Source organism: Euprymna scolopes, chromosome 41, assembly GCF_053919585.1.
Source record: "Euprymna scolopes isolate OS-2025 chromosome 41, ASM5391958v1, whole genome shotgun sequence".
Lineage (NCBI taxonomy): Eukaryota > Metazoa > Mollusca > Cephalopoda > Sepiida > Sepiolidae > Euprymna > Euprymna scolopes.
Window position 1 is genome coordinate 21,267,764 of NC_136522.1, and position 22,145 is coordinate 21,289,908.

General features: G+C 35.4%; 1 protein-coding gene across 2 annotated transcripts in view; it reads right to left on the reverse strand.

The window, feature by feature from the left end:
* The window catches only part of LOC145266404 (uncharacterized), a 57,811-nt gene that overhangs the window by 10,666 nt on the left and 25,000 nt on the right, over nucleotides 1-22,145 (reverse strand). Inside the window, exons 3-4 of one of the 2 annotated variants that reach the window (XM_080122057.1) lie at nucleotides 20,292-20,519; nucleotides 9,099-9,262 (exon numbers count right to left, since the gene is read on the reverse strand). In XM_080122057.1, coding sequence (XP_079978183.1) covers nucleotides 9,099-9,262; nucleotides 20,292-20,519 — 392 coding nt within the window. Of the gene's footprint in view, nucleotides 1-7,936; nucleotides 9,263-20,291; nucleotides 20,520-22,145 lie in introns of those variants that run through there. The other variant, XM_080122056.1, reaches the window with a different exon arrangement.

The following is a 22,145-nucleotide window of genomic DNA, read 5'->3' on the forward strand; positions in this document are numbered from 1 at the left end:
ACCCACATCATCTGACCTGCAAGTCTCTTCAACTCATGCTTTTCTTCTTCATTCAGTTCATCATTTTTCCTCAGTATCCTCCCTTTGCTTATTTCTATTGGAGATATGGAAGATACATATAGATCTTGTTCTACAGTGATCCCATTTTCCTGTTGATTAACATTCAGTCCAACATATTTGAATGTTCCACTTTCATGAGATCCCACCTTAAATTTTTCTTTCAATGTTGCAATCACATCCCTTTCAAACTCTGTGTTTCCACAGAAAACAAAATCATCCACGTGCATAGCAAGAATTCCAGTCAAATTTCCTTTAATATCATGCCACAAAAACAATGCATTATCATAAGCACTTGCTACTCCTTTTAATTCAATCAAAGCCTGAGTAACTCTCTTATACCATGCCCGTGGAGCATCATTCAATCCATAGATGCATCTTTTTAATTTCCACACTTGAGATTTAGGACAAACATCAGATGGTGGCCTCAGGTACACATCTCTCTCTAAAATACCACCTTGCAAAAAGGCTGAGGTAAAATCTATGGTCTGCAGCATCCAATTCTTTATTGATGCGGTTAGCATGACCATTCGCATAGCTTCACGGCTACATGTTGGGGAGTCCGTTTTCAGATTACTATTTTCTTCATAGCCTCGTGCTACAAGGCGAGCTTTCATTGTTTTCTGATTATCCTTGAATTTTTCAGTAATCACCCATCTTGTGGATATTGTTTTTTGACCTGTGTATGGCACACATTCAAATACTTCATAGGTGTTCATGTTTTTTATTTCTTTATGCTTGGCATCCATTACAGCTTTCGACTGCTCTTGTTCAGCGGTGAGCAGGACTACATTTTCCTGTTCAGTATATTGGGGCACTTCTCTCCAATGATCAATATGATTCCAGTTGATACAAACTTGATCCTCGTTTTCATCCTCAGGTTTTATATTGATCCAATGACTATATTTGCCAGTTGATTTAGGCTGTACTGACATAACCATTCCTTTCTTCCACTCCCCACTTCCATTTATTTTATAAGTTATGGTCTTATTTCGGCCAGGTTTTTCAGTCTTATCTCTTAAACTGGTAGAACTATCAACAACTTCTTCTCTGTCTATATCTTCACTTTCTACCACTTGATTCTGCAACTCCTCCTCCTCAACTGTAAGGTATTCATTCTTCCCTTCTGTAGTGTTTCCCAGCATTTCAGCTTTTTTTGTTCTTTTTTCGTTGTTTTTATTCACTTTCATCAATTGGCACGGATGCATCCTATAAAATGCTCCGCCATGTCTGATTAAGACAAACTGGCCTTCTCTGCCTAACACTTTTGCTGGACCACGCCATCCTTTAAAACCCTGCCTCCGATAATAGATTTGGTCTCCGGTAGCATAATCTTCATCAGCATAAGTTCTGACATTAGACCTGAGAGCTCTCCTAATTCTCTCACTGGACTCAGCTTCCAAAAAGTTTCTCCTTGCACTATGGAGAGCATTTAAATTTTTTCTCACCATGTCACTTGTAGTAGAGGACTCCATAGCAGGTAACTGGTCTGTCAGAATTGAGGGTGTATTTACATTGAAACCGAATACAAGTTCATTTGGACTGTGTCCAGAGTAATTGAGGAGGGCATTTTTTGCACAAATAGCCCATGCCAAGGCAATTTCAGGTTCACACTTCTCATCGTCAATTGTTTTTTTCATTGCCTCAGCAACTATCAAATTATGACGTTCTACAGTACCGTTGCTGAATGGACTTTCTGCGGCAGTAGTACAGGTCTCTATGTTGAGTTTTTCATTCATCTGTCTATAGTGTTCTTGTTGAATTCACCCCCATTATCACTCAGAAAACGAACAGGAGATCCAACAACTTATTTGTTAAGGGGAGACAATAGTGCCCTGAAGTTGTGGTCTTTAGTTCAATACATTTATCAAAAATCCAGCACATATCTTTCCGGAAATAGGAACCTTCAAGTCAAAAAAAAAAACAGAAGATTCCCAAAACAGTTTTAAAAGATTTTAAAAAGTGTTTTCAATAATTCTTAAAAAAAAAAAATCTAATTTCAATAATTCTTGATTAAAATAAGACCAAAAAACTTTTCAATGATTATTAAATAATAATTAAAAAAAAAGAATCAGAAAAACCTAATAAAAAAGAAAAGAGTATATGTACAGGGGAGATATAGGTGTGAGAGGAAAAAAGAAAAAAAAAATTGATGGAACTGATTTACCTTGTGACAGTTTCTTGTAGCAGCCATGCCAAAAGTTAGGAAGTGTGTTAGCCGACTATAACCTAAATTTCAACTTGGAAATTTTTGGAGCTTATTCAGATTACCATTTACAGCGATAAACAAAACTGAAGAAAAGCTTTTATATTGTACCAACTTCTTGTTACATGATAAGGGCTGTCCCCTTTTCATGTAAGTATAAAAATGGAGAATTTAGTTTAAAATGGAAATGAAATAGCAATAGACAAATTCGAACCTCGTAATTTAGTTTAGAAATAGATTACGTGTGAGAATTTAAAAATGTAAAACAAACATTTGTTTAGAATGTAGATAAATATTTCAAGGAAAGAATGTGAACACTCAAGTTTGTTATGAAATTTTAAATTGAAAGAATGTAGCTTATAAGATAATGTTTTTAACATATTGAATATAGGTTACTGAGAAATAGGAAAAGTTTTGGACACGTATGTCCAGAGCACGTGAAAGAAGGTACATGTTTTAACATGTGTATGACGTCACGGAAAATAGAAAGTTCTAGGGATAGAGAAAAACTTTAGTTAGAAAACAGTCAGTGAAGAAACTCGGAGAGAGACAGTCAGGCGTCTAGGAAGCGAGACGTCACTTCAAGAAAAAAATGTGAGACTTTGAATTCTTGGTGATGGAAACGGCCGGTCGTGACGAAATAAACCATTATGTGTTTTGTAAAGCTCGTCTTGTGTTTATGATTCTTCCAAAAAGGTAAAGTTAAATTGTATTATATATTTGTGTTATAAAATGTCTTTTCATACACATCTCGACTTCTCATATCCACTATGAGAATCTACATCATGTCTACACAATGTCTGAACACTATGTCCTCACTCAAAGAGTTCCTTCTTCAACACATTTAAGAATGAACATTTAATATATAAGAATCTCTCCTAACATGAACAATCTCTCTAAGTCTCTTACAACTTCTCTCTCTCTGAGTCCTTCAACATCCCTCTCTAATAAGACTCTTAATAAATCTCTCTCAGGGTCTTTCTAAGCATCTCTCTCTAAGACTCTCTTTTAATGAAACCCCTATATGTAACACTTCTGACGAAATGTAGATTTTATCTTCCAAAACAAATTTTATATTCCCCAAAAGATTTTATTTTTTCAAAAAAACTAAAAAAAAAACTGATCAAGTAGCTTTTTTTTTATTTACAACTAGCGGGGGTACCCGGCGTTGCCCGAGTGTTTGTTTCCGGGACGGGGGGGGGAGTTTTAAAAAATGTTATGGTAGGTAAGTAGGAAGGATCAAACCCGGAGTCATGAGTAAAAGTAGGAAAATAAAGTGTGAAAAAAAAAACAAAAAAACATCTGTAACGTTAACAGTTCGGCCACCAAGAAAAGTCCATTCCAGTTGTTTAGGAAAAAAAAAAAAAAAAAAAAAAAAAACGACTACGGTAGGTCGGCGCGAACGTGAAAATATAATGTGAATTGTCCAGCACGCTAACCACTATGCAACAGAGCACTGCAGCTTAGTTTAGTGATTTTAAATAACTTCACATGAAAGAACTACGAAGCCAAACCGGTGTTCTCTTCTCAACTGTTCCTTGTGAACGATCCCCAAACGGTGTTAAGTGGTGGCAGGGGGAGGAGGAATTTATTAGAGAGAAAATATTTTACCACTTCCATTGATCTTAACCGATTTTGGCCGTGACTTCTCAGCAGAAAAAGTATAGAAATCTAAGATTATCGAGGAATTTGAGAAATAATAAGCCTATAACACACCTCAGATATTGTTCTGCCGTTTGTGCATATTATATTTGCATGAAATATCTTGATTTTTAATCCTATTAATGTCAAAATCAGACGGGAAAAAATGAGTTCATTTTATTTATATAGAGAAAACAAATTTGCTATTTTTTACAGATACGTGACAGACGAGGCCATGTTTTTCTAGAGAACATAAGGGGAGGTAATCAGTGATTGTTTTGACAGTTTCCACATGCATTAGGGTTGTCTGCCCTTGTCCACCAATTCACTGATTGTAATATGAACGCTTCTTTTCATCCTCTTCGAAACAAAGTAAAATTTGATTTTCTTGAATAAAAAAATACTTGATAAAATCATAATTTTTTAAAATGTTTCATCTTTGTCATGTGACTGGTACGCACATAATACAGACATTTCTGCATTTTCTTCCAATTTTAAATGCTGCCATGAGTGCCAATCTGAATAAACACTAATTATTTTTTATGAAAATAAACTTACAATTCTATAGTTCACCCATCAAATTAAAGAATAATCCTTCTTTTTTTAAGATGGAATGATTTTTCAATGTGGATTAATTAACAATACTAACAGCAAAGACATAAAAAAAAAAAAAAAAAAGAGTTAAAATTTTTCCGGAAAAAATGCATTTGTCATTAAAATAGTTACATAATTCAAATAAAAAATAAATAAATGAATAAAAAATAATCATCATACAGGAATCAAAAATGAAAACATTAGAAAAAAAAATTACATTTTATTTACAGATTAATTACATAGATATAACCTGAAAAATAGCTGAGATATTGTGAGTTAAATTTTACAAATATTTCACTGTTTTTACTCATTTACACAGCATAAACAGGCCAGTGTGATATTAGGATCTTAGACAGTGGAATCTAAAACAGAATCAAACCCCAATAGTGCCATGTTAGAAGACTGGGGTTGCAGGCTGCCAGAAGTACGTCAGACCTCTGATCAAGAGAAAGAATATGATAAAATAGATATGATGATCATCATTAAACTGATAAACCATCTATCTCATTAATCCTCATCCTCAAGTAATCGTTGACCTTGATAAATAGTGAAAAAAAAAAAAAAAATGGAATGGAAGTCTTCTGTCTGAAAAGTCACAACTTAATTCACCATTGTTTGAAAATAGAATATTTAGATTTAAGAACAATTTCCTTAAATCTCCCTCCAGCCATCCAAAAGTGTTTGGATGCCATGAGGAATTTCCGTTGATGAATTCCGGCTGCAGACACTATCTTGCTGTTGTGCTGCCAGGAAACTAAGATCATCACTAAATGCTGAATAAGTTTTTGTCCCCACAATTTTTTATCAGTCAAAAATTCAAATCATTGCATTCACAACAAATTCATAGGAGACGCCAGATTTGACAAATTTTTCGTTATTTCCATGGCAAGTGCTCGTCTGAGCTCCAATCTATGCCCCTCCCGTCCTGACTTTCATGAAAAACACTCGTCTACCTGAAACCACTATCAATAATTTCCCCCACTCTTTATCTGTGCCTAAACCTAAACGTAGATTCCATGAACAAAGTTTCTTTCTTAGAACTGCACGCCTGTGGATCTCTCTTCCGTTTGCCTGCTTTCCAACTGATTACAATATGGTCGTCTTCAAGTCCAATGTAAACAAATGTTTGATGACCCATCCCCTTAAGTAATCCAATTTACCAAATTTCCACTACTAACAATTACTACGACATGTTCCCTTTGACCACTGTACACTCATTAATTCTCAAGTGGCTTCTGGGCCTTGATAAGTGGTGACTCCTTTGTAAAAAAAAAAAAAAAAAAATGTTCCCTTCTAATAAAGGAGCCTAATGGTTTAGCCATGTCGTTTCTTATTCTCCAACCAGCCTGATTTACAAAACTATATGGCCGTCCCCATTACCAAGATGGCAAAGGTCAAAAATGACTTGAAAGTGTGATTTTAGTGTTTAATGATAGAATCGTAACTAGCTGTAGTATTCTGCTTGTTTTTTTTTTTTTTATGTAGATTGCTTCAGACAAGGCTTCAGGCAAGTCAGTTATGTAAGAAGCTTAAAAAAAAAAAATTCCAAATTAAAAACTAGCCAACAATAAGTGCTTAAGTGTTATGATTTCTTTTCTAACCAAGAAAGTAACTATTCATAATGGGTAGTGGCTGGATGGGATCACTATTTTCTGTTTTAAGGAAAAAAAGTATTTGATTTAAGATATGTGAAGCATCTTCATCTAGGCTAGCTGTTAAATGTTGAGACATTATGTTGAACAAAGACGGCGGCAGTAAATCAAATCGGCGAAGAATCAATGCAGTCACGATTGTGAGTGTTGAGTAATTCTTAGTAACAAAGATGGCGGCAAAGAATCAATGCAGTCCCGATCTTGAATTGTTTGGAGACAGAGGCCAACAGCGAACTGAGCTGAATCCAAAATTTGACATTTTTTATAACGTTTGAAGCTTCTGATTGGTTAATTGTAATAACTGTGGTTATAAAAACAATCGTCAAAATCATTGAAGTCATACTCTCACCAGTAATCAAAAACATTTTAACACTAGCATTTTGTTTAGGTGCACAACTGAACCAGGTTCTATCACTCAAGATGCATAGGTCAAAACCAAAAAAGATAAATATTCTTCTCTTACAAACATGTTTACTCAGTTGCAGTGGAAAACGTCTGGAGTTGTTGACTTAAACTCAATTGTGTTTCCTTGTAATGTTGACAGTTTAAATGCGGAGTTAAAAAGAAATGCAGTTTTTGTTACGGTGTGTGAAAATACATTTTTTTTTTAATAAGGGAGTCACCACTTATCAAGACCCGAAGGCCATTCAAGGATAATGATTAATGAATGTAAAGTGGTAGTGTAGTAATCGTTAATGGTGTAAACTGGGTAAAATTTTGATTATTTAAGAATTTGTTTACATTGGAATTGAAAGCTACTTTATTGTATCACGTTTCTGAATTTTTTTAGATGAGGATTGGTTATTTCTATTATTTAGATTTATTGGACTACTGTTCTCATCTTGAGTATCATTTTCACAACGTTTCGGTCGATTTAACCTCCAACCTTCTTCAGGTGTATCTTGTCGAACTTGGAAATGTTTCTGGTGAACTCAGGAATTTGAACGGAATTTCGAGTGGAACCCTTTACTTACTTCACGGGGGTAGTGTGCTCTCATTCCATCAGCCATGACTGGATAGAGGTCATAAGTAATTTGCAAATGTATTTTTTGGTCGCCCACACTGAGGATTGAACCTTCAACCTTCAAGAGAAGGTCACTTTTTACAATTGATTTTTCCAAGTATTCTAACCACTGTGCCACAGGTCCTTGCCGACAATACTATATTGTAATTGGCCAGGAAGAAGGCCAGTGGAAAAATTTCCACAGGCGGACAGTTTTAGGAACAAAGCTTTGTTTATAGAAATCTGCTTTTAGATTTAGGCAAAGATAGAGATTGGAAGAAATTGTTGATATAGTGGATGTAGTTAGTTGAGTATTTTTTTTGTGAAAGTCCAGCAAGGGGGGACCATAAATTGGAGCTCAGACAAGCACGTGCCATGAAAATAATGATAGAGCAGGTTCGCAACATCTCTTCTGTGGGAAAGAGGTTGCAGGGAAGAGAAAAGGGCATTACCTATTCGGTTTCAAAACCAATTTTGAACTATCAAGACAGATAGATGTGGCAAAGCTGGAAGGTTTGAAAATTGGTTTTGGCTGTTTTTTTAAGGGAGAGGAAGATAAAGTATTTAAGGACACAATAGTATTGAAAAATTCTTGTTTTGAAAAGTAAAGTTTTTTTTTGCTAAACTTTTGCAATGATACGATTAAGTCGGCTTCTGTGAAATATCTTTAAAACCCAGCACCAAAACAATGGAATTATGGAAACTATTTTTTTATGTGACACCAGCAGTGATTCTGCACTGCAGAATTTATGTTTTCCCTCCACCCATTTTTATATTCATTAATGTATGGCTTTAATTAGAATTGGTCATTTCTATTGTTTTAGAGAAAAATCTATGCTGTAAATAATTACACTCTTTGTTACATGACAAAATGGAATGTCAAAAATGTAAAAATATAGGAAGAAAAATGCCCAATTTTTGTTTGGTATTTAAAAAAAAAATTTCATTTGTTTTTAAACAGCTCAAATTATAAACTTATCTGCAAAACAGAGCAAATTTTAAATTTGTCTCTAAAGTGGCCCAAATTTTTAACCTGTCTCTAAAGTGGCCCAAATTTTTAACCTGTCTCTAAAGTGGCCCAAATTTTTAACCTGTCTCTAAAGTGGCCCAAATTTTTAACCTGTCTCTAAAGTGGCCCAAATTTTTAACCTGTCTCTAAAGTGGCCCAAATTTTTAACTGGTCTCTAAAGTGGCCCAAATTTTTAACTGGTCTCTAAAGTGGCCCAAATTTTTAACTTGTCTCTAAAGTGGCCCAAATTTTTAACTTGTCTCTAAAGTGGCCCGAATTTTTAACTTGTCTCTAAAGTGGCCTAAATTTTTAATTTGTCTCTAAAGTGGCCCAAATTTTTAACTTGTCTCTAAAGTGGCCCAAATTTTTAACTTGTCTCTAAAGTGGCCCGAATTTTTAACTTGTCTCTAAAGTGGCCTAAATTTTTAATTTGTCTCTCCAGTATTCCAAATTTTTAACTTGTTTTTAAATGGTTGAAAGTTTTAGTTTATCTTCAAAGTGGCTCAAATTTTTAGCTTGTCTTCAAAATGAGTCAGATTTTAAACTTGTTTTAAAAATGGCCCAAATTTTAAACTTGTCTTTGAAATGGCCCAAATTTTAAACTTGTCTTTGAAATGGGCCAAATTTTAATTTGTCTAAAATGGTCTAAATTAAAATCTATATTTTACAATGTCAACTCTTTGTGACAAGATTTATATGCTGCAATAATTTCTTGAAAAGCTGGATTCTTTTGTCGTTGTGATTTTTTAACTCCTCCACAAACGTGCTGAGGGTAAAGTCAGATTCATCCAGCATGTGCGGGTCAAATTCAACATGGACACCAGTTAGCAGTGTTTGGCCCAAACCAAACTTAGTTTTGATGATAGCAATGGGCTGATCCTCAACGTCATCGTAGCAGGCAAGAATTTTTGCCTGTGCTGAAGGATTAGAACATACCTTGTCTGGGGGAAGAAAGTCAAAAAATCCACCCCCATTGAAGTAGATTGGTATTTTCAATTCAGGGTATAAGCAGTTTTCAGGCAGGACTTTTATAGGGGCTGCTTTGGCTCCAACTTCAGAGTTGTACTGAAAACCAGGGTAGACTGGCCCTCGACAGAAACCTGTTTAAAGAATTTAAGCGTTAGTATTAGATTATTTTATTGGAGAATTTATCGGATATTTAATTATGGTAATACAAAAATAAATCTGTATGATGTATGTACCTGTGACAGAAAGAAAATATCGTATTCCAAAAATCATGTAAATTGATCAAGTAGTTAATTTCTAAATAAAAAAATAAAATTCTATGAGTGACTGCCTCACCTACCATTTTCAAAAAAATCTTAAAACAAGGGAGATAACTCAACAACAATTCATACTTATTAGATTTATGGTGTAATACCTATGAATTCCTATTAATCACTTCAAAATAATTTTCTTTATAAAAATTAAGCTACTTCATCAATTTACATGGTTTTTGGAGTATGATATTTTTGTTTCGTTATGGGTATATACTTCATCTAAATTTTTCTTTGATTTTGATTTTTCATATAGACTAGCTTGGGTGCCCAGCATTGCCCGGGTGTTTGGAGGTGTATGTTGAGCAAAAAAAAAAAAAAAAAAATGGCAGCAGGCAGGCTCGAACCCATACCGCAAAGGAGGAAAAAAAAGTGAGAAAAAAAAAAAAAAAAAAAAAAACATTACGTCTTTGCTATTTCATCCATCGCCAAACCAGAAGTGGCGAAGGTTTAAATTAAGGCTAGTCAATCGAAAAGAGGTGATGACTTTCGAAAATATCGGCAAAAAAAGCGACCCCTCCCTGTAGAAAAGTGCCCAGTTGAGGGTGAAGGAATTAATGTTTTTAGCCAATTTTTCGATATTTGTCGTCCGAAGTATCGAGCTTAAAACGATACCAATCTTACAAAAATCTGTTGCCTCTGTCGAAAGTTTTAGGCAGACATACAAACATACATACATACATTTAAACGGACAGGCGAGATTTATATTATAGATGGAATTCTGGACTTTTTCCATACTAAAATATCCAACCATGATGCATCAGTAAGCGCATAAACAATAGCTGTATTGAAATGATAATAGTCATTTTTTTTCTATTCAACTAACATTTAATTAAACAGATTTAACAATATTCTCTTTAGATTTGATCTTTCTTGTGGTTTTTGACAATTTAACTTGTGGACAACAACCGTAAATTGCAATTTTTCCATAAATAAAATATCCAAAATTCCCCCTTTATTAAAAGAACAAAATCAAGAAAAACCTGTATGATGTATGCACCTGTGATAGAAAGAAAATATCATACACCAAAAATCATGTAAATTGGTCAAATAGTTTTATTTTCAAATAAAAAAAAACATTTTGTGGCTTAACAAATAACAATGATATCGCGACACCATCTTGAAAATGAGGGAGATAATTCCAAATAATTCAAACTTGCGAGAATTTAGAAAGCTATTGTAAACATGGGGACACTGGAAAAATTCAACTTTGCTTAAAAATAATTTTCTTTATAAAAATAAAACTACTGTACATGATTTTTGGCGTACAATATTTTCTTTCTGTCACAGGTATGTACATCATGAAGATTTTTTTTTTTTTTTAGTTTTGGTTTTTAATATTGGGAGAATTTTGAACAAGCGTAACAGAGCACAGACATGCGCATGTAAATACCGATGTCACAGTAAGTGAAAAAGAAAAAGACTATAAAAAAAGTTAGAGAAGACAAATACATTAGAGACGTGGGTGACATCACAGCCGCAATGAGAAACCATGTGTGGCAGGAGAATGAAGAAATAAATATTGTTATAAAAGAAAATAAAGTTATTATTTATCCTATGTTCCTTGCAGCATACTCTGCTGCAATGTGTTGAGTTGACATGTGTAACGTTACACAAGCACTGAATTTCCCAACAAGATATATATGAGTAAAATGGTCCTTATTATTACACTAGCCTGGATGGCCGGCGGGTGTATGGAGATGTGTGTGGAACAAAAAAAAAAGTGGTGGCAGGCTCAAACCCGTATGCGAACGAGGAATAAGATGTGCAAAAAAAAAAAAAAAAACGTGACGCTTTACCTTTGCGTTCATCGCAAAACCAGAAGTGGCGAACGTTTAAATTAAGGCTAGTCAATTGAAAAGAGTGGATGACTTGTGAAAACATCTTTGAAAAAAAGCACCCCCCCTCCTTGTAGAAAACTGCCCAGTTGAGGAGGAAGGAATTAATATTTTTGGCCAAATCTTTGATATTTGTCGTACGAAAGTTTGAGGTTTAAAACGATGCCAGTTTCGTCATGTTCTGACGCATCTGTCAAAAGTTTTTAGCAGACATAGATACAAATAAATGAACAAATACACAGACGTTTGCCCTTTATATGATAGACTAGTGGGGGGTGCTGGGTGTTGCCCGGGTGTTTGGAGGTGTAAAAGGAAAAAATAATTTTGGTAGGTAGGTAGGCTCGAACCGGAAGCCTTGAGATCAATAGCCTGATAACTTACCGCGACGTTACGAGGACAGAGAAGTGAAAATGGTTGAAATTAAACGATTAAAAATTTAAGTGAATGAGTTCACACAGGTGCGTAAATTTAATGAGGTCAAACATCACACCATTGGGGAATGAGATCCTGCACTTGACTTTGGATGCCAGCCAGTTTCCCCAAGATGTTAGGGAAAACTAGCTCCCCATAAAAAGGGGACTGTTCAAATGAATAGCAATTGTCTAATATGACAGGTCATGCCCGCACTGATCAAAGATTGTCTAATATGACAGGTCATGCCCGCACTGATCAAAGTTGATTGCTTTTCTGGATGTCCCAACATGAGTTTGTTCGGATTCAGTTTCACTTTTATACTGAAAAGCCAAACAAACACACGGAGAATAAGAAATATTGTTATAAATAGCGTGTAAAAGTCGCTCAAATAAAAGACAGACACGAACACGGTTCGTAAATCGTAGATATTATAATCCAGCAAGTATATAAAAAGTTCTAAGAAACAGTAATTGCCCCGAGCCCCCCCCCCCCTCCTCCTCCAAAAGCCTTTCCGGACATACAAAAAATGCACACACACACACACTAACACACATTTTGCCGTTTATATATATACTAGCGAGGGTACCCGGCATTGCCCAGGTGTTTAGAGGTGTGTGTGTGTGTGTGTGTTGGGGATGGGGGAGGCGGGGGTAAATCAAAACAAAAGAATAAGTGAAGTAATAACCCTGTTTCAAAAAATTAACAAAAAACAAAAAAAAAAAAGTTTTAGGATGGAGGTAGGCTCGAACCCAAAGCTTTGAAGTTAATAGTCTGATGACATAACACGACATCGCGAAGGCAGTAACTTTAGATGAGTCGAAAATAAGTGTTTCTAAACCCAGGTGGTTTTCTAAGTCAAATCTCATGCCATAGCAGCAGCAGGAAGAGCAGTAGAGAGAAAACGAATTCATAGTGCGAATTTTGTAAGATAAAAGTCGTTGAAATAAAAGATTTCTACAATGTCATTTCGTAAGTGTTACATATTATGATCTCAATAGCATATAAAAAGTTATCAGAAATAGTAAGACCCCTGAGAATCCTGGCGAAAAAAGCCTTTTGCAGATATACACAAAAATGCACACACACAAACACACATTTTCGCTTTTAAATATATAGATATAGATTACCTGGCATTGTCTGGGAACAAATAAAGCATATCACATTGATGCAACAGTTCTTGCTTGATAAATTAAATGAAGTGATGCTAAGCCTGGCTAGCTAGCACCAGATAGGTGACCATTTGGATATAGCAGGCATGGTATGGAGGAGAACGGCAAAAAATATGGCATTGAAACTCATTAAAAATATACTATGACCATTCTGAAGAGAACTCTACAGAACCGTCACAGTATATGTTTAAGTTTAAAAAAGGCCACCTATCTTAAGGATTTCCATTTTTTTTTTTCAACAATTTTTATCCTTTTTTAATCCAAGAAAAAAAAAAAAAAAAAAAAGAATCTCCAAATGTTTGGTTTTCTTCCGAGGAACATATAATCTGTCTGATGAGTTGTTTGGTGTTTTTCTACCATTTATTAAGAAATTTGGCCACATCTTTGAAAACATTTTTTTGTAAGCTTAATTTGAAAATTTAGAAACCTGAATTATGTCATAATTCTTTTAGGAAGACCTTACTCTGTCTTGACAGAGCTCAGAATAGACTTCATAGCCTAGTGAGGGATGCCCTTTTCTCTTCCCTACAACCTCTTTCTCACAGAAGATTTGTTGCGAGCCTGTCTCTGTTTTATCGTTATTTTCATGGCAAGTGCTCGTCTGAGCTCCAATCTATGATCCCCCCTGCCCTGACTTTCATGAAAAACACTCATCTATTTGAAACCACTATCAATAATTTCCCCCACACTTTATCTGTGCCTAAACCTAAACGTAGATTCCATGAACAAAGCTTTTTTTCTTAGAACTGCACACCTGTGGAACTCTCTTCTGTTTACCGGTTTTTCAGCTGAGTACAATTACAATATGGCCGTCTTCAAGTCCAACGTAAACAAATTCTTGATGAGCCGTTCCCCTTAAGTAATCCAATTTACCAAATTTTCACTTCTAACGATTACTATGATATTGCCCCATTGACTACTGTACACTCTTTAACCCTTATCCTCGAGTGACCTCTGGGCCTTAATAAGTGGTGATTCGCTTGTAAAAAAAAAAAAAACAATTATTTTTTTCCCCCTGAAATTTTCGTTGTTAAAACAACTTATTCATAGAAGACTTAATTTTTTTTTTAATCTGTTTTATAAGCATAAGATCAACATAAGTTATCTCCCTTACTTTGTCGGTATAAAACAACATGAACTAAAAAAAAGAGGACTTGTGCAGTTTACAGACCATGCTGAAATGATAACCTTATCATTTAAAGAGCCATTCTTGACATCAAGGAGGGGAGGGGAGCTTTGTTAACTATTCTGTACTTTCACAACACAATTTAATTAACAAAAGATACTCTAATATATCTGAGAATCATATTTTAAAAATAGCATAGTTCATAAACTGCATTAGCATGAAAAAAGAGCCCTGAAAAAAAATGCAGTCAGACGGTAAGGACTGAAAATCTAGTGCCCAAGAGGCAAGGCAGTCTGGTTTAGAAAAAAATGTGTTGGCACTTCCCAATAATAGTGCCTCAGATGCTTAGCAATAAACTCATCCCTTCTCAAAGAGAGACAGTAAAGAAGGTGGACCTACTAGGATTGCACAGAATCATACCTCAGCCTGACCGAAAAAAAAGGCCATCCATCTCAAATGGCCCAGGTTTTAGAGATTTGGGGCATGAGTGCCAAGAAATCATTTTGTTGCACGTGCATTATCAAATGTACCAAAAGGTCATTTGAGTGGAAATTATGCACCTGACATCTGAATGCCTATCTGAGTACAAAGAACTGTTTTGACATAAGCTTGCACCTTTAGAATAAATAATAACACTGAGCAACAAATTTTTTACTTTATGAATGTTGTCTAGATTTCTACAACTGATTTAGGGTATTTCTTGCACTGCTGAATCAGGAAATGTCACCCGTTTCTCTGTATCAGGTCAAGTTTTTCTGCTAAGTTGATTTGAAAAATATCAGATCTTGTGACAAACTCGATTACATTTTTGTGGCATTATCAGCTGATTTCTGTCAACACATGCCATCCTAAATATGTTTTTAAAAGGAAAAATGTTTTGCTAACAACATATATTAATTACCTGATAGAAACATCGATTACTATAAACTGCATGGTGGGTATTGATAAAGGTAATTACATGTAAATTGCATGTTGCTTCACCATTTTTCAAATTTCCATTTCTTTGAGCTTCTGGAATGCTCAGTAGCAGGGAGGTCTCTTCAGATTCCAACAGTAGTCAGCCATCATGATTGCAACTCAACGACCCTGATACCTGGTCTCTATCTCTTTCAGGTCCTGAGGGAATCTCCCTGCTCACCACTCATTCAACCCAGGCTTTCAGGAAACCAGTCCATATATGAAAACTAGTAATGCATCTTGATGCTCATGTTGCAACCCAGGTTTCTGAACTCTGGATCTCTGATGAGCTGCCAAATCTGAGGAGTGTCAAAGATGCCTACTTTCAACTTCTCCATGGTCAATCCTGGAAAAGCCTGGCACAAATAAGTGAAGCAGTCACCATCCTGGTTCAGAGCCTTGGTGAACTACTTGATTAAGCTGAGCTTGATGTACTGTGGTGGGAAGAGTATTGTCTCTGTCCACCAGAGTGTTCATTGATGGCATTCCTTTCTTTGCAAGGCAGCAGTTCCTCCCGTACAGGCCAATACTTCTTCGTATATGCTGAGCACCAATGTTTGGAAGATTCCCAGGTTTTGTGACTTCAAATTGATCCGTTTTTGACATAACCATGCAGAACTATGGAACCTAAATACTGTTTGACATTAAAATAATAATTTCCAATCAAAACAATTATTTGACATGGAATTTTATCCCCACCAACTTTTTCTAAAATGCTCCACACATGCATACATGTGAGCAAAAACAAAAAACAACAAGTGGCCAAAACTTGATCTGGTTGAACAAAACTAATGGGATGTCTAGATTCAGTACATCAGACTCGTCCTAAAATGAAAAACTGCAGATAACAAATTTGTTGTTGACCAGTATAATTATCAAATATACCAAAAGGTACAATAAAAACGCAAACAAAAATCATAAAACGTGTGTAAAAAAAAAAACACTTGAAATTGTGAGGAAAAAAAAAAGTTAAAGTATGATATTTGAAAGGTCATTTTCAGCAAAAGATTATGCAGGTGTAATCAAACTCATTTAGTCCAGTGAATCACAATGGCCGAATAAAACACCCTTTCAGGACAATATCATCTAAAAAGGGGTGTTGGGGTGTTTCAGGTGGTCAAAAATGCTTACAGAATAACAACCGAAAAGGATATTGTTGTTGATTGAAGATTAGGAAATCCATCAAATTCATTTTCCTCCTAACAACAATCATCCATAACTGTTACCGAAAATAAAAACATATATTTTTATACATCGGCATCTTTTGAACAGAGCAGAAAGCTCTGTCGGTCTGATTGTCGATGATATATCCTTGACTAAATATGAAAATCACAACTACTGTTAAGGTTCAGATTGACCCCTAGGTTGAACTGATATTACCATTTGAATTTTGATTAGGTGAATGTCTATCATTTTCAATTTTAATTGGTTAAACTATTTACAGAATTATTTCTCTTGATTTCTTTAATAATGGAATTGTCCACAAGATGCGTGGCGCAGTGGATAAAGTCCTTGGTGAATTCACTTATAAATTACACTCTTCTGGAGGTTGAAGGTTCAATCCTCAGTGCAGATGGCAATCAAAAAATACAATTGTGAATTACTTAAGACATCTATACTGACAGAACGAGAGCATGCTACCCCCTGTGGATTAAATAAAGGGTTAAATTCGAAATTCTGTGCAGATTTCCAAGTTTGACAGGAAGATTTTTGAGTTTGACAAGATATACTTAAAGAAGATCAGAGATTGTGTAAATAACATTCAAGATAAGAACGGTAGTGTGAATAATACAAATAATACGAGTTTTAGGTTTAGTCATGTTGAGAAGTCGTAAAAAGTCCACAGATAATTATACTTTATAGATATACTAGCAGTTCAGGCTGGCTTTGCTCAGGCCCTATGTACTGTTCATAACTTTATGTGCATATATATATATATATATATATATATATATATATATATATATATATATATATATATATATATTAAAAATTTTAACTCATGTCCAGGTAACCTACATCTAAAATCTCAAGTGTTTAGACCCAAAATTGGCAGAAGAGTTTGGTAGAGTCTGCAAAGGTCAACTCTTTCAACTTTGACCTCTTGGCGGCCAAATTTCCGCCCAAAAACTGATTAGAAAACTTGCTGCATGTCTAGATAATCTTTATGTAAAATGTCAAATGTTTAGACCCAAAATTGGCTGAATAGTTTGCTAGAGACTGCAAAGGTCAAATCTTTTCAACTTTTGGCCCCTTGGCAACAAAATTTTTGGCCAAAAACTGATTAAAAAGCTTGCTCTATGTCTGAATAAACTTTAAATAAAATTTCAAATGTTTAGATAAAAAATTGGCTGAGCAATTTGGTAGAGACTGCAGTGGGCAAATGTTTTTTTACTTTGACCCCAATTTTGATCCCCTAACATTTATTGTTTTGGGCTCAAATCAAATTAAAATGTTTGATCCATGTTCAAGTAACCTACATCTAAAATTTCAAATGTTTAGACCCAAAATTGGCGAAGGAGTTTGGTAGAGTTCTCAAAGGTCAAATCGTTGAACTTTGACCCCTTGACAGCCAAATTTCTAGCTGAAAACTGATTAAAAAGATTTTCCAAAATCTCAATACTTCTTATGTCGAATCTTGAGTCTGTAGACTAAAAATTGACAGAGTAATTTGGTAGGGAAATGTACACACACACACAATATCACTTATATGAGGGCATCATATGGGTGAAAGGAAAAATTATTCCCACCTAGCATTTAAATAAATTCTTTTCAATACAAATAGTTAAATACATTCAATTATTGTAAATAAAATAAAAATATAAATAAAACGACGCACCTATATGGGGGGGGGGATACAATTGTTCTCCTAAAGAAAACAACACTACAGCTTTATTGTAAAACTTTTATTGAAAAAATCAATTCAGCTAACTTGATTATGTAGTGGAGCTGACATCTATTCAATGTAGCTGCCTTCAGCCTCAATCACCCTCTCGATGCAGGTCCAGAACTGGGAGCATGCCTTTTCGAAAAGCGTCAGCGGTAGCTCAGCAAATACTCATGGCAGCAATCAAGCTTGCTTTAGTGTTTTGGGAGGTGATGTTGGTGATATCCTTGATGTATGACCAAATGAAGTAATCCAGCGGGTTCAGATCGGGGGAAGAGAGGAGCCAGTGAAAAAAAGGATACAAAGGCATAACACTCCTGAAGCCAAGCCTGGGTCTCTTTGGATTTGTGGGTCAGTGCAGTGTCCTGATGTCACACCCAGGGTCTGCACCAAGAGATCACCACACTCTTCAGGTACACTTTGGTGTCGATTTTCAAGTCGACTTCGAAGATGTGAGGTGCCATGATGTTCTCGCTTGAAATCACACCAAAGACCATAACGGTGGCTGGAAACTTTGTTTTTATCACTCTGGGCATGTCTCTATTATTTGTGGCAATCCAGTGATGCATTTTGAGGGTGCTGGCAATGGTCCTGTTGTCATAACTTGGATCAGTAGAGAGCATGAGTTGTACAGTGGCGCATCTCCGATCTCGCTCATTTAACATTGTGTCACTTTCAGACATGATAGAAGGTTCCTATCACTCTTAGGATTTGTACACAACTGGCCAACTAACAGATGGTCTGCAACAGAAAAAGAAAACCCATTTTCATCAAATGGAAATGGAATCATGTCATCTTTTCTAGGGTAACAATTTTATTGTTCCACCCTGTACACACATACAACTTGATCGTAGAGTTTTAATCCTGACTATATGTGTGTGGATGATTATATGCTCCCCTTGTTCTTCGATAGAGCTCTCTCGTAAGGAAATTGCCAACTATTAAGCTATTAAGGCATTGCTCATTGGGTAAAAATAATTCAAGCTCTCCAGCATTTGACAATGTTTAAGTTGAGTTTAAATTGAGATTTCAATTACATTTAGCAGGTGTAATATGATATTCTAGGGGTTAGAAGCACTATCAACTTGATGGTCGAGTCCATACAAAATTTCAGCCAGATTAGCCCAGTAGTTTCTGAGAAAAAGTGGAATTTAAATACTAATTCCTATTAATTTTAAACTGTGCATCAAATAGATACTATAATACTTTGTTTGCTGCACCTTATTATAACAATGGTCTATACAAAGTTTAAGTCAGATAAACCCAGTAGTTTCTAAGAAAAAGTGGAATGGACAGACAAATAGACACACTAAGAGAAATATAATATAGATGTTCATTTGGAGGAGTCCATCTTGGTTGTTGAGTGATATACCAATTTGGAGTACCTATTTACTATGCCTCCCCACGGGACAGAGTTAGGCACCAGGGTCGTTTTTTAACATGGAGAAAAGGTACAAAAATAAAAACTTGTCTCAGTCGTGAAGGACTGATCCTCCACAGAAAGAGAACAAGAAATGGAAGTGCAGCATGAAGAACAGATACTACACTTTGATCTTGACCAAATTTTCTTTCAAAAGCAATAAAAAGCAAATCTATATATCTATAAAAGTGAAATTGTCAGTGTGTGTGTGTGTGTGTGTGTGTGTGTGTGTGTATACATTTCCCTACCAATCTACTCTGTCGATTTGTATTCTACAGACTCGCAATTTGACATAAGAGCTATTGAGATTTGGAAAAATCTTTTTCATCAGTTTTCGGCCAGAAATTTGGCTGTCAAGGGGGTCAAAGTTCAATGATTTGACCTTTGAAAACTCTACCAAACTCCTTCGCCAATTTTAGTCTAAACATTTGAAATTTTAGATGTAGGTTACTTGGACATGGATCAAACTTTTAATTTGATTTGAGCCCCCCCCCCAAAAAAAAACAATAAATATTAAGGGGTCAAAGTTAAAAAAATTTGTCCTCTGCAGTCTCTACCAAATTACTCAGCCAATTTTTATCTAAACATTTGAAATTTTACAAAGTTTGTTCAGACATAGGGCAAGCTTTTTAATCAGTTTTTGGCTGAAAATTTTGTTGCCAAGGGGCCAAAGTTCAAAAGATTTGACCTTTGCAGTCTCTAGCAAACTATTCAGCCAAAACATTTGAAATTTTACATAAAGGGTATTCAGACAAGCAGCAAGCATTTTAATCAGTTTTTGGGCAAACATTTGGCTGCCAAGAGGACAAAGTTGAAAGAGTTGACCTTTGCAGACTTTACCAAACTCCTCCGCTAATTTTGGGTCTAAACACTTGAAATTTTAGATGTAGGTTACCTGGACATGAGTCAAAATTTTTAATATATATATATACATATGCACATAAAGTTATGAACAGTACATAGAGCCCGAGTGAAGCCAGGCTGAACTGCTAATAAATAATAAAACCGAACAAATGTTGGCGTGATTTTTGAATAATCTACCTGGAAAGAATTTCAGATCCCGTTCTCCACAGACTTCCAGTTTTCCTCCTTCGTCAAAATAAATATGTTCACAACCAAAATAGGCGCCGGCACAAATGCCCAGGTACGAACCACCTCTGTAGACATAGTCTCGAATATTCCTGATCCCTACAGGGCCAAGAGCTCTGATAAAACCAAGGTCATATCCACCACCAAAACAAATGGCTGCAGCATCTTTGGCCCAGGAACCTAAAAAAGACAAAGATAATATTAAAACATATCTGAAGCTTAATTGAAAAGTTTATGATGTCAGGCACAAAGATTGAGTGAAAGGATTAAGAATAGCAGCATCATTAGATCTGTAGCGATGGCATATCGTAGCGGTGGGGGGGGGGCAAAGGAGTGATGATTCCTTCTGTAGCATATCTTAATACAATAATATGCATAAATTTGAATATTTCACACAAACTTTAAAAATGACAGAGAAAATCCCCACAAAACATCTGCTTCAACATCAAAAGTTTTTCAAGCCAATATCTTTTTCTGATTGTCATCTTTAAAGTGGGTTTTTCATATAAATGCTCTGAAGTCAGAAACAGAACATCATTGAGATTGTTATTTGAAACAATTTGGACAATATTATAAGGGATATATACCTTAAATATATATCTTTTTATATATAGTTATCCACACACAGTACTGTTTCGCTGTTTCACAGCTCATCAGTGCGGCTAGACAGGCAACTACCTCAAGCCTATATATATATATATATATATATATTCCCCCTAGTGAGTGCAACCTTGGCGTGGTTAGGGGGCTTGCGTGTCTCTTGGACCCACATACCCAAGCCAGACAGGTTTAAGGGTAGAGATCAGACTAAGAGCACTCACTGGTCGTCCAGGTTGGGGGAGGGGGGTTAAAATAGGGTCAACAATCCAATTCTGTAAAAGAAAGAAAGTTACAGAAACTGCAACAACATCATCTGTGGACTTCTTGGTCCAGAAAGGGTTCTCTTTAGTAGAGTTCATGATGCGAGTGGATGAAAGCCTCCGGAAAGCCAGTGCGCTGACAACCCTTCTGATGACTAAGGCCAAGATCGGGATAGGTACCTGGAACATCAGAACCCTATAACTGGATTGGCCACACCTTGTGAAAGCCTGCATCTAACATCACCAGGCAGGTCTTTGAATGGAACCTGCAAGGAAAGTGTAAAATTAGTCGCCCGAGGCAGAAAAGCATTGAGGCTGAGACCAGGGCTGCCAGAATGACATCGGCCGAACTGAAGAGGACCAGCCAGAACCGAGTCCATTGGAGGAGCGTCATTGTGGCCCTATGTTCCTTAAGGAATCAAGAAGCCTAAACTAAACTATATACATATTAAGTTGGAGCAAAAATAATGTCGTTTTTATCAGATATATATATATCAGATATATATATATATATATATATATATATATATGGCGAAAAACATTTTTGACCCAACCTAATAAACTAAAAAAATATATATAAATATATATATATATATATATATATATATAATAATTTCTTTTTTTTATTAAACTCTCTCTGCCTCCCTAACCCTTCCATTTTTTCTGATATGCGACTTGTTGCGTCAACAAACACATTTGCAAACCCCTTTTTTACAACACACAAAACTTAACATATAAACAGACACACTTAATGAAACTCGATGTTTAGTTTAACACACTAACAGAATCTACTGTTCTGGTAAAACACGCCTCACTTTAATAATTTCAAATTTATATTATATAAAATATAAATCCAGCTGTAGTCATTTTTGAACGATTTTCCAAAAAGGTTGAAATACGACTTCTCCATTTTTATCCTTCTTTTTCAGAGAGCTCGCAACTTTTA